We start from the raw sequence: 13351 nt of genomic DNA on the forward strand, positions 1-13351 counted from the left end.
TGCGGATACTTTTTGACTCACCCTTGTAGTATGTATTGGACTAGAATCATGTAGCATACATATTAATGTATCAGCTGCAAAATTAAACCCTCTTGTATCTTAACTCCATATTTTTATATCAGATAAAAGATCAATGCTGTTTATGTGCATAAGAAAAAGGATAGTCCAATGGATTACAAATAGAAAAAAATCACTCCTTCATGTGTGCCTGTGGATAACTTCGTTTAATGATTATTAATTTTCTAAAATGTGTTTTTATGGGAAAAGAGAGCTCCGTGTTCTAGAAAACCTCTCCCGAATGTGGAAAGGGGAATGGAGAAATACAGAAATATTTCTGTTTTGTTTTTTTCCAGAACACCGAGCTCTCACTTCCCGTAAAAACAAATTTTAGAAAATTAATAATCATTAAATTAAGATATCCACCCCTCATTATCAGGAGTTCCATGAGAGAACTCTATTCTAAATTTAGATCTCAATAGTACAAAAAGAAAGATTGATGCAAAACACAATCAAGGTGTAGCGTCCATGGCCGCGGACCGTCGGGATTACTCGCCCCCCTGGCGGCTGTAGCCATAGATCTGTGAGCGCTGGCCCACATCTCCTCCCCAGGAGATGCCAGCGCTCACTTCCCGTCCGGTCCGCTGTGTCCCGTAGGGTGCGCGTGCACACTCGTGCCCGGCCTTAAATGACCAGCGCTTGCACATGGGAATTATCATTAATTAGCCCGTGATCACCCTGGACTATAACAAGGGCCCTGCCCCTTTGCTCATTACCTGAGCGTTGTTGTGTTTTCCTATGTGTATAGGTTCAGACAGCACCAGATACGTGGAAGGGTGGGGTTTTGACGGATAGGGGCCCAACCCAAATATAAATATGTGGCAGTGGCATTAAAAACAAAAACAAAATAAAAATACCTTTGTTTCAAAATTGGTGTGCCGGATACTCTTTTATAGTTGTGTTTTCCTATGTAAGTCTTGCAAATGGTCCCTTAGTGTTATCCTGTTCCCGTGCCTTCTACCTATATCCTGTATCCCATGCTATTTGTTCCTGTGCCTTAAATCTGTTGGAGTCGTGTTGTGCCACTGGTTTCGCCTGCTGTGTTACACCACGTCTGGTGTCTGCTGTCAAGGTCCTATCTGTGCCTAGCCGTTGCTACTGTCTGAACCACTACAGGTACCCTTGTGCTTTGACTATTTATATATTGACTTGGTACTCTTCTAGTCAGTTGCTATCACGCTATGGTGGTACGGCCCAGTGGGTCCACATACCCACAGTTTATGACACAAGGGAAGGAACCACTCGCCCTTTGAACTTTGACCCATGACATTTGACCAAAGTCAAATCACATTCCAATGAGAGTATTTAAGAACTGTTGGGTCTTTTATCAAGCCTAAGGAAGACCTAGGTACTTTTCTATTTGGAATCCATTGGACTTTAATTTCACTGGGTGTTCTGGTGCCAAACTAGCTACCGGTGTCCACTACAAGAGGCCTGCATACTGTTGCCGCAAGGAGGCTATTGGCCCTCCATGTTTAAGAATCGAATTGTGCCGACCATCCTACACAAGCACAGAGGGTGAGCAGGGCCGCCATCAGGAATTTCAGGGCCCCCTACAGCTAAATTTTCTTGGCCCCCCTACCGTGGCACCGCCTGTTAACGGTACTCCGTCCAGCACTATATCATGGTATCCAGGGCCGCCATCAGGGGGGGTATTAGGGGTACTGATGTGAGAGGCCCGGCCAAACCTAATTGAAAGGGGGGCCCGGCAAACTGCCGCGACTTGCCTTTGGTAGAAAAAAACAGGCCCCTGCAATGGGGCCCGTTTTTTTCACCAAAAGAATGTCGTGAGCTGCGGGCCCCCCTTTCAATTAGGTTTGGCCGGGCCTCTCACATCAGTACCCCTAATACCCCCCCTGATGGCGGCCCTGGGTAGCATGGGGGTCGTCATGGGGGCTGTCAAACACCGCCGCCCGTGCGACCGATCGCGCGCACCCGCAAACTCCCGCGCATGCGCACCCGCGACCGCCTGGAACCGCGCACCGAATTTTGAGGCAGATTTTGACCTGCCCACACTATCTTGCCGCGTTTTTTGCCCGCGGCGATTGAGGACAGCAGACAAAAAACGCAGGGAAAAATTCATTTTCTGCCTCCCATTGATTTCGATGGGAGGTCAGAGGCGGAACCGCGGCAAGAAAGGACGTGCCGCTTTTTCTTTTTTCCGCGACTGGCTCCCATTGATTTCAGATTAAATCAATGGGAGGCGGTTTTGGAAGTTTTTTGGTGCGGATTCTGACGCAGTGTCCGAGTCAATATCAAGGCCAAAAAACTCTGTGAACTGGGCCTTATTGTTAGGGCTTATTCAGACGAACGTGTAATACGTCCGTGCAACGTGCGTGATTTTCACGCGCCTCGCACGGACCTATGTTACTCTATGGGGCCGTGCAGACTGTCCGTGAGTTTCATGCAGCGTGTGTCCGCTGCGTAAAACTCACGACATGTCCGATATTTGTGCATTGTTCGAACATCACGCACCCATTGAAGTCAATGGGTGCGCGAAAATCACGCCCAGCACTTCCGCAGCAGTATAAACTATGAATGAAAACAGAAAAGCACCACGTGCTACAAACATAGTGTTATAATGATGGCGGCTGCGCGAAAATCACGCAGCCACGCATCATACGCTGCTGCCACACGGAGCTGTTATGGACCTTTTGCATGCGCAAAACGCCACGTTTTTGCGCACGCAAAAAGCACACGCTCGTGTAAATCCGGCCTTAGGGTAGGAACATAGGCATGAACACTGCGGATTTTATGCAACACATTTTATTGGGGAAAATCCGCAGCGTATTACAGTCGCAGCAGAGTGGATGAGATTTGAACAAATCTCATCCACACGCTGCAAAAAAAATTGACCTGCCGTGTGGCTTTTTAAGCCGCAGCATGTCAATGTATTCTGTGGAATCGCTGCTCCTCTGTTGCGGAAATGCTGCGGATCTGCTGAAAAAATCACAAATGAGAAAAAAAAAAAAAAGGCACTTTTTAAAATTTATAAAAAAGTTTAGACTCACCCCGGCCGTAGTCCTGGTGACGCGATCCTCTATTCTTAGCGCAGCTCGGCCTCCTGTCATGACGTTTCATCCCATGTGACTGCTGCAGCGGTCACACGGTCTACAGTGTCATCCCAGGAGGCGGGGCTACGTTCAGAAGAGAGAGATGCGTCACCAGGACTACGGCCGGGGCAAGTCTAAACTTTTTTTTCCCTGCAGGATTCCCGCAGCGGACATGCCTCACGAAACCTGCACCACCATTTGGTGCGGTTTTGCTGGCAGAATTCCCTGCGGCTACCGGGGCGGATAAGCTGTGTAGTTTTACTCAGCATATCCGCCTAGTGTGTTCCTACCCTTATGATGTCGCTCCTGGAGCTGCTGCCGGTCTCTAAATAGGCAGTTGGTCCAGTAGAATTTTGAATTATTTTTTTTTGTGAACCAGCTTAAAAAAATACAAAACTTTTTTGTTAGGGCCTGTTCACATCACCGTTTGCTTCCGTTCCGGGGTTCCGTCTGAGGTTTCCGTCGGGTGAACCCCGCAACGGAAAGTGAAAGTGACAGCACAGCTTCCGTTTCCGTCACCATTAGCGCAGTCGACAGCGCTATTGATTCCGTCCGAAAACCAGCCGGAATGGTGACGAACGGAAACCATTAGCCATGTTTCCGTCACCATTGAGATCAATGGTGACTGAAACGGAAGCTGTGCTGTCACTTTCACTCGGCTGAATAAGCACTAACAATAATGCCCAGTTCATAGAGTTTTTGGGCCTTGATATTGACTCGGACACTGCGTCAGAATCAGCACCAAAAAACTTCCAAAACCGCCTCCCATTGATTTAATCTGAAATCAATGGGAGCCAGTCGCGGAAAAAAGAAAAAGCAGCACGTCCTTTCTTGCCGCGGTTCCGCCTCTGACCTCCCATCGAAATCAATGGGAGGCAGAAAATGCATTTTTCGAAGCGTTTTTTGTCTGCTGTCCTCAATCGCCGCGGTCAAAAAACGCATTAAAAAAAAGCGGCAAGATAGTGTGGGCATGTCAAAATCTGCCTCAAAATTCTTTAAGGAATTTTGAGGCAGATTTTTTTTCTGCCTGCAAAATACTCTGTGTGAACAGGGCCATACATAAACAGCACTTTCAGACACTTTACTCACTGTGTCAGAAGAACTGCTGGCTCCCACTCCAGTCCTCTTCAGGCGATGTCTTCGGTCCAGACGTCCAGTCCTTCACCTCCAGTCAGGCTCCAGGTAAGTTCTGTCCATGTGTGTCTGTCCATGTTCTGTCGCATCTGGGAGCGCCCGGGCTGCCGCATCTGGGAGCGCCCGGGCTGTCGCGGGTGCGCGCTTCCGCGGGTGCGCGCGGTCTCCAGTGCGGGCGTTCGTAAGTGCGCACTCGCGAGTGCGCACGCGCGGGAGTTTCCTTGTGTGCGTGATCGGTCGCGCGCGCGGGCGGTTCGACGGCCCCCATGACGAGAGGGGGGGCCCGCAGCTTACGACATTCTGTGGTGAAAAAAACGGGCCCCATTGGTGGGGCCCGTTTTTTTCTACCAAAGGCAAGTCGCGGCAGTTGCCGGGCCCCCCTTTCAATTAGGTTTGGCCGGGCCCCTCACACCAGTACCCCTAATACCCCCCTGATGGCAGAAGCAGCTGCACAAATCTCACTGATTGCTGTTTGCTACAATGTATCAGTCTGAAGTCCAGGCGGTTTCGCTCCCAGAGCATTGCCTATACTGTATCCACTTGTATCCACTTGTAGCCTTTATTAATAAAGAGCACTGACGTAAAATGGGCCTAATTTATTTAAAGGCGCACATCTCTTAATAAATTAGGCGCATCTCTGGCTGTCCGTGCTCCAGAAAGGGAAATCTATACCAGCTGTGAGCTAGAGTAGATTTCTGATTTAATTTATGCCAGTTTCTGGTATATATTATAGTGAATTTGTTGGGCTGCGGTTGTCCTTGTTCCTTCAAATAGTCCCTGCTCTCTTTTTTTTAAAAAGTGCTGGAGGTGGCGGAAAAATGCAAAAGTCACTACGTTTTTGTTCTAATTGCGACTTTTCAACGTCAGAAATCTGACTTAGGTGCTTTATAAATTCCCCCAAAGCATATTAGAAAGTTCTGTAACTTTTCATTTATACAGTGATTAAGCTCTACACTGCATTCCAAATTATTATGCAAATGTTATTTTTCGCTGATTTTCCTAAATAGTCGATGCAAATGACAGTCAGTATAATCTTCAAGCCATCAACCGTTGGAGTATAATGCTAATTTTATTGAACAAATCTCCTAATGATAACAGATTTTTTTTTTAGAAGTAAAAAACTCAAAATGCACGGTTTCAAATTATTATGCACAACAGAGAACAAAACATTTTAAAGGTTGTAAAGAGAACTAAAATGGTAATTTGTTGAATTTTCAGCATCAGGAGGTCATATTTACAGAAATCAAAAGCTCTTTCAATAAAAAAAAACTTAACAGGCCAAGTTACAAGTTAACATAGGACCCCTTCTTTGATATCACCTTCACAATTCTTGCATCCATTGAATTTGTGAGTATTTGGACAGTTTCTGCTTGAATATCTTTGCAGGATGTCAGAATAGCCTCCCAGAGCTTCTGTTTTGATGTGAACTGCCTCCCACCCTCAAGATATTTTGCTTGAGGATGCTCCAAAGGTTCTCAATAGGGTTGAGGTCAGGGGAACATGGAGGCCACACCATGAGTTTCTCTCCTTTTATGCCCATAGCAGCCAATGACACAGAGGTATTCTTTGCAGCATGAGATGGTGCATTGTCATGCATGAAGATAATTTTGCTATGCAAGGCACGGTTCTTCTTTTTGTACCACGGAAGAAAGTGGTCAGTCATAAACTCTACGTACTTTGCAGAGGTCATTTTCACATCGTCAGGGACCCTAAAGGGGCCTACCAGCTCTCTCCCCATGATTCCAGCCCAATATATGACTCCGCCACCTCCTTGCTGATGTCGCAGCCTTGTTGGGACATGGTGGGCATTCACCAACCATCCACTACTCCATCCATCTGGACCATCCAGGGTTGAACAGCACTCATCAGTAAACTACACTGTTTGAAAATTAGTCTTCATGTATTTCTGAGCCCACTGCAACCGTTTCTGCTTGTGAGCATTGTTTAGGGGGGGGCAGAATAATAGCTTTATGCACACTTGCAAACCTCTGGAGGATCTTACACCTTGAGGTTCGCGGGACTCCAGAGGCACCAGCGGCTTCAAATACCTGTTTGCTGCTTTGCAATGGCATTTTAGCAGCTGCTCTCCTAATCCTATTAATTTGTCTGGCAGAAACCTTCCTAATTATGCCTTTATCTGAACAAACCCACCTGTGCTCTGAATCAGCCACAAATCTTTTCACAGTACGAGAAGTTTTCTTGAAATATCCAATGTTTTCATACCTTGTCCAAGGTATTGCACTATTTCACGCTTTTCGGCAGCAGAGAGATCCTTTTTCTTTCCCATATTGCTTGAAACCTGTGGCCTGCTTAATAATGTGGAACGTCCTTTTTAAGTAGTTTTCCTTTGATTGGGCACACCTGGCAAACTAATTATCACAGGTGTCTGAGATTCATTACAATGATTCAAAGAGCCCTGAGACACAATACCATTCATGAGTTTAATTGAAAAACTAATAATTAAATGTTTATGACACTTAAATCCAATGTGCATAATAATTTGGAACACGGTGTATTAACATAAAACTGGGTAACCCTTTTAAGTAGATAGAGCCAAAAAAAAGTGGATGATTGAAATCATAATATTTCTAAGACATCCCACTTCCAAATTTGGATAAAGATAATTGTTGAACAACTTGTATTTTGTAATTGGTACAGCCTACTTTTAACTTTAATGTTCCATGTACAATCCTCAGGGTACGTCCACAAATAACGTAAACACTGCAGAATTTTCTGACCAGATTTTCTGTGAAAACATACTGCTGATTATTAGGGTATGTGCACACACACTAATTACGTCCGTAATTGACGGACGTATTTCGGCCGCAAGTCCCGGACCGAACCCAGTGCAGGGAGCCGGGCTCCTAGCATCATAGTTATATACGATGCTAGGAGTCCCTGCCTCGCTGCAGGACAACTGTCCCGTACTGTAATCATGTTTTCAGTTCGGGACAGTAGTTCCACGGAGAGGCAGGGACTCCTAGCATCGTACATAACTATGATGCTAGGAGCCCGGCTCCCTGCACTGTGTTCGGTCCGGTACTTGCGGCCGAAATACGTCCGTCAATTACGGACGTAATTAGTGTGTGTGCACATACCCTTAGGGTATGTGCACACACACTAATTACGTCCGTAATTTACGGACGTAATTCGGCCGCAAGTACCGGACCGAACACAGTGCAGGGAGCCGGGCTCCTAGCATCATACTTATGTACGATGCTCGGATTCCCTGCATCTCCGTGGAACTACTGTCCCGTACTGAAAACATGATTACAGTACGGGACAGTTGTCCTGCAGCGAGGCAGGGACTTCTAGCATCGTACATAACTATGATGCTAGGAGCCCGGCTCCCTGCACTGTGTTCGGTCCGGGACTTGCGGCCGAAATACGTCCGTCAATTACGGACGTAATTAGTGTGTGTGCACATACCCTTATAGTAGCAGCAGAGTGGATAAGATCCAAACAAATCTCATCCACACGCTACGGAAAAAATCAGCAGAAAAGAAGCTCAGATATTGACATGCGATTGGCAGATTCTCAATCTGCAGCATGTACATTTTTCTGCATAGAAGATCTTGTCGGATATTCCGCAGTGTTTAGGCTACGTGTGGACATTACATTCTTCTGTTGAATTAGGCAGGACAATTTCTCAGTTGGAATAATTTTAAGGAATTGCTGCCGTGTGCTGTTACATACTTGTTATGGTGCCCCATGGTGTTTGTTTGATTTCCTCCCAGAACGTCCACCTAATGTGTCCAATGCCGGTGATCAGACATTCTCTTTAGCTCAGTTCCACCACTCTGATGCTCTTGTACAAAGGTGGCGAAGTGGTGCACTAGAAGCGCCATCTTTTCACTAACACTAGACACATTAGGTGGATGTTTTAAGAGAGATTCAATAGAAGGGAAGGGGGCGCCATAACAAGTATGTAACAGCAATATCTATACACAGGAACGTTTATTTAGTTTTTTTTTAAATTATTCCAATTGAGAAATTGTTATGATTTGCGTGATCTAACAGAGAAATTTAATATATAAATGTGGGACTACTTCTTTAACCCCTTCCCAACATTTGACGTATCCATACGCCAAAGTCGGGTAGGGGAAGTATGGAGCGGGCTCACGGAGTGAACCCACTCCATACAATGCCGGTGTCGGCTGTTTGTTACAGCAGAGCAAAGTGTAATCTCGCTGTAACCTGTCATTTACTGCGGGATTACGTTTTGCTCTGCTGTAACTACCACAGAAACAGTAACAAAGTGCACAGATTGTGAATAGACATCCCGTGGAATGTCTATTCACTGTCTAAACACTTCAGTATTGTTAATGTGTTAGTATAAGAATAGCACATAGTGATCTAAAAGGATCCTAAATGAATGGAGAGGAGTGATTGACACTGATTGGTCAGCGTCATACACTCCTCTTTACAATGCCCTCTTGGTCTAAAGTAAAAATACGCCCACTTGGGCATTAAGCAACACATTAGCATAAATCTAGAATCGCTAATAAAGTGGTGAAAACAGATTGTTTTATTAAATAAAAAGCACTGCAGTCACCTACATTACAGCGCCGATCTCCTTATGTAGGAGATAGGGCACTTATAATGTGGTTACAGAGTCTCTTTAAAGGAACAGTGTCACCACAAAAAAAAATTTAATATGTTAAAGATGTTAGTGCTTTATTAAAAACGTTTGGATTAATATGTGTGTTTGTGTGTTACTTTTTTTTATTTTTACACTTTTTCTTCCCTATGGGGGCTGCCATTTTTTTTTCCATTTCTGTATGTGTCGATTAACGACACATACAGACATGGAATACGGCAGCCACAGTCCCATAGGGACTGCGAACGGGGCCCGTTCCATCCACTTTCGTGTACGCCGCTGTGTGGGAACTGCGCATGCGCCGCTCCCACACAGTTCAATTTGAAATGCGCGCCGTCCGGCGCCATTTTACTGTGGACCGGAAGTCGCTCATAACTTGGCCAAAAATTAACGTTTTTAAAAAAACAAAACGTTACTGTTATCTACATTGCAGCTCCGATCACATGCAATAGGATTTGAGAATCTGGTCGCCGTAATCGTATTGACCCACAGAATGAAGTTAACATGTTGTTTTAATTGCACAGTGAATTACGCAAAAACGGCGCGCAAAAAACCATGGATGAAACGCTGTTTTTTCATTTTCTAACCCACAAATAATTTTTTCCTATTTCCTAGTACATTAAATGGCAAAATAAATGGTTCTAAAAAAAACTACAACTCGTCCCGCAAAAATCAAGCCCTCATAGTACTATATCGACGGAAAAATAAAGACGTTATGGCTTTTGGAAGGTGGGGAGGAAAACGAAAATGAAAATCTGAAAAAGGGCTGAGGCGGGAAGGGGTTAAAGAGTAATACAATTACATAGAATATGTTTTCGTCTGCTGTCTGTCAAAAATATATGTCTCTGTTACGACCATCCAACATGGTAACATTAGTTACTTACAGAATATTTAATTGTGATATACTTAAAAAATATATATTTAAATCATAATGCTAATTGCTAGGATACTCCTTTTAAGCTGTGCCTTACTTACCAAATACTATAAGTGGTAATTCTTTCCAAACATTTGCCAGTCGATAAACAATGAACGGTGTTATAGTTCCACCAACATCACACATGGATGAGCAGACCATTATGCCAAGGTTCCTGAAAATGCATTACATAGATAAATAAGACCGCAATGTGACAATGGTTGCAGGAAGATAAAAGTCAAAGGAGGATAATGGCCTTGCTTGGATTCGGTTGAGGTTGATGCATAAGAAAAGCGTTGTCTATTTGTCCTGGGATTTTGTAAATTAGGAATATTAAAAGATTTGAACAGAAAGTTTCAATAATACAGTCCATAGTTTATGAGTAAAGAACAAAACTAGATGTGTAACAAGAGGAACTCCCTTCTGTGTGTAGGTATGAGTTACATTTTTCATGGCTAAAGGACCATTTATGTGGGGCGATAAACGCCCGACTGATTGTTAGATCAACCAAATGTTCCCAATCATTGTTCAATGTAAAGTGCAGTGAGCGAACAAACACAGTTCCCCAAAAAAAATCCACCTGATTATTGTAACATATAAATGCAATTCTTGGGAACATTAATGACTTGCTAATATAAAACAATAGTGAAAAAACTAGCCTGTCGTTATTAACAAATCATCAACAAGCCTTAAATTATGACATTTATCAATATGGTCAATTTACCTTAAATGGAATGTATCGCTAGAAAAAATAATTTTATTTTTTTTAGTTAAACAGTTAGTATATAAATTATTACACATTGTTCTGATTTTTTACATTTTTTCACAAGTTAAGAAATATTAGATTCTAATTTATAACATTTCCATGTGCTGGTCACTAGAGGGAGCAATTCCCAAAATTGCAGCATTGCAATGTGGTAAAGCAACCTCATTGCTTTATGCTGCAAAATTGGAGAAGACACACTCGCTCTAGTGTCCTCAAACAATCCCCCCTCCTTTCTCCTGGCTAGTGCCAGGAGAAAGGAGGGGGTTGAATGTTCAAACCTCCTACACTGTGTGCCGCCATTTTTTGAGCGAATGCACAGTGTAGGAGGATTAGATACAGTGGTAATCAGACAGTATAACACAAACATACACTAACATAATACACACATCACATACACAAACATAACTTACCTGCTCCTGCCGCTGCCGCTGCCCCCGCTCCCTCCGCACCTAGTCCTTGCGTCTGAACATATGGACGGAAGCCGCGACCGGAAGTAGTCATCTTACTGTCCGGCCACAGCTTCTGGTCCACATGACAATGGCGCCGGATGTCGCTCTGCCAAAGACCTTCCTTTTGGACTGTGTGGGAGCGGCGCATGCGCCGTTCCCACACAGACGGTGTACACTATAGTGAATGGAACGGCTCCCGTTAGCATTCTCTATGGGGATGTATGTGCCGTATTCCATCTCTGTATGTGTCGTTAATCGACACATACAGAGATGAAAAAAAATGGCAGCCCCCATAGAGAAGTAAAAGAAAGAAAAAAGTACAACACAAATAAATAAAATGTATTTTAATGACATACTAAAAGCAATAACATATGAAAAAACATTTTTTTCGTGACACCTTCCCTTTAACCTCTAAATGTCTACAATACTTAGATTTGGATAACAGGAGCACATACCCCGTGCAGCTGCCACATAAATCAAACGTCCTATACCCCTCCTCCCACAGACTTATCAATACGATCCTGGTGCCAACATCTTCCCTAGCAGCTACTTGGTGATAACTGAAACAATAGAGACTGTTTCTGGGCATGTGATCTCCATGATGGCCATACATGGTGGTCACTATAATGCTTGTTGCACATGACCGACTGCCACTCAGGCTGTTTTCACAGCATCCGAGTGGCACCCGATAGTTTTCACAGACCCATTTACTTTAGCGGGTGAATGGGTCTCTCCAATCTGTGGAAAGATAGGACATGTCCTATCTTTCTACGGATCACGGACGGGGCTCGGCCAGAACACATGGTCATGTGCATTAGGCATAAAGTTTGTTTCTAAGCAATCTGGTTCTGTCCTGAGTCTCTCAGCCTCCCTCACTCTCGTCAGCCAGCTGAGAGAAAAGGAGACTAAATGTTACAGGTAGCCAGTGTGAAAAACGGTATAGAAAAATAAAGCCATTGTTATAAAAAATTAACTGGGGCAGATTTACTAATGCTGTCTAAGATAGACAGTGTAAACTTAGACCAGGAGGTCAAAAGATATGCCTAATTTATCACAGTGGTATGATAAATTTGGCGCATTTTAGTAGACATGTTAGACAGTTTTCTCTTCCTTATACTACCTCTTGACTGGTGCATATCAAGCCACACCCCTTTCCACAAGACACACCCATTATTTTTTTTGCTAAGTTACACCTGCTTGTCAGGCATAGAAGAAAAAGTGTGTAAAACAGTTACTTCAGTATATGTGGTGCACAGCATGTGTGCCAGAATTGTGCCTCAATTTGAGCCAGATTCTGGCACATTTTAAATAGTAAATCTGCCCCATTGTATCCATAAAGTCTATATACAGAATATACATAATTCCCTACCCTTATATCCCCTTATATACCACATTAGTGTTTATACACGTAGATTGGTAGGTCTAGAAACTTGCATTAGGTAATGTTAGAATAAAGGATATGTACACCTTTGCAAGCATTTTTTTTTATTATTAAATAAATGTATTTAGTGTGTTTATGCAACTTTCAAAATCACTTTTATAAAAAATGTTTTGTTACTTTTTAAGATACAGCTTCTATGTATCCTGTTATACAAAGAAGCTGTATAGTGTTGACTGAGCCGCATCCGTCAGTTCAGCTGAACTGGCGACTCGGCTAAGAGTAGGTCTGCATGTCTCTGACACACAGGCTCCAGCTATTATCCATCACATCTAAGTTATGAACTTAGATGTGATCGTTATTAGCTGGAGCCTGCGTGTCAGCTTTCAGCCAAGCCGTAAGTTCAGCTGAACTGTTGGATGCAGCTCAGAATGAACGATACAGCTTCTATGTGTACAGGATGTTAGGAAACGTCCGTCCCTTTAATATTACTATGACTACTAGTCTAGCGTCTGGGTGATTCTGATTTTAGTTGTTGAGCCTATTTCACTTCTCTGTCTTTCTTCCTATCAGATTGAAGGGTGGAGTATTTCAATCTGGGTTGGTTCTGTTTTCTTTGCTTGTGATTTTCCTTGTTTCCATGTGTTTGATCAAGCTACTGGCTATACCCTGTACCTTTTGACTATTTGCACTTGTTGGAACTGGACCTCGGATTGTCTCTGGATTGACCTCTGCAATCCCTGATATCCACTAGCTTTCTGATTTGGACTTTCTGTTTACCCTCGGGCTGTCTGCTCTGGTATTGCCTGCATTGCACCTCTTATCCAACACTGAACTCTGTTAACCCCTTCCCACTTTGGTCACTTTTGACCTTCCTAACAGAGCTTCATTTTTCAAATCTGACATGTTTCACTTTATGTGTTAATAACTTTGGAATGCTTTTACCTATCCAAGCAGTTCTGAGATTGTTTGCTCGTGACACATTGGACATTTTGTTAGTG

General features: G+C 43.7%; 1 protein-coding gene across 1 annotated transcript in view; it reads right to left on the reverse strand.

The window, feature by feature from the left end:
• Positions 1-13351, reverse strand: part of SLC22A2 (solute carrier family 22 member 2) — a 118120-nt gene that overhangs the window by 60950 nt on the left and 43819 nt on the right. The window contains exon 9 of the mRNA XM_075864461.1: positions 9820-9932. Coding sequence (XP_075720576.1) covers positions 9820-9932 — 113 coding nt within the window. The remainder of the gene's footprint in view (positions 1-9819; positions 9933-13351) is intronic.

This window comes from Rhinoderma darwinii, chromosome 4 (assembly GCF_050947455.1).
Source record: "Rhinoderma darwinii isolate aRhiDar2 chromosome 4, aRhiDar2.hap1, whole genome shotgun sequence".
NCBI lineage: Eukaryota > Metazoa > Chordata > Amphibia > Anura > Rhinodermatidae > Rhinoderma > Rhinoderma darwinii.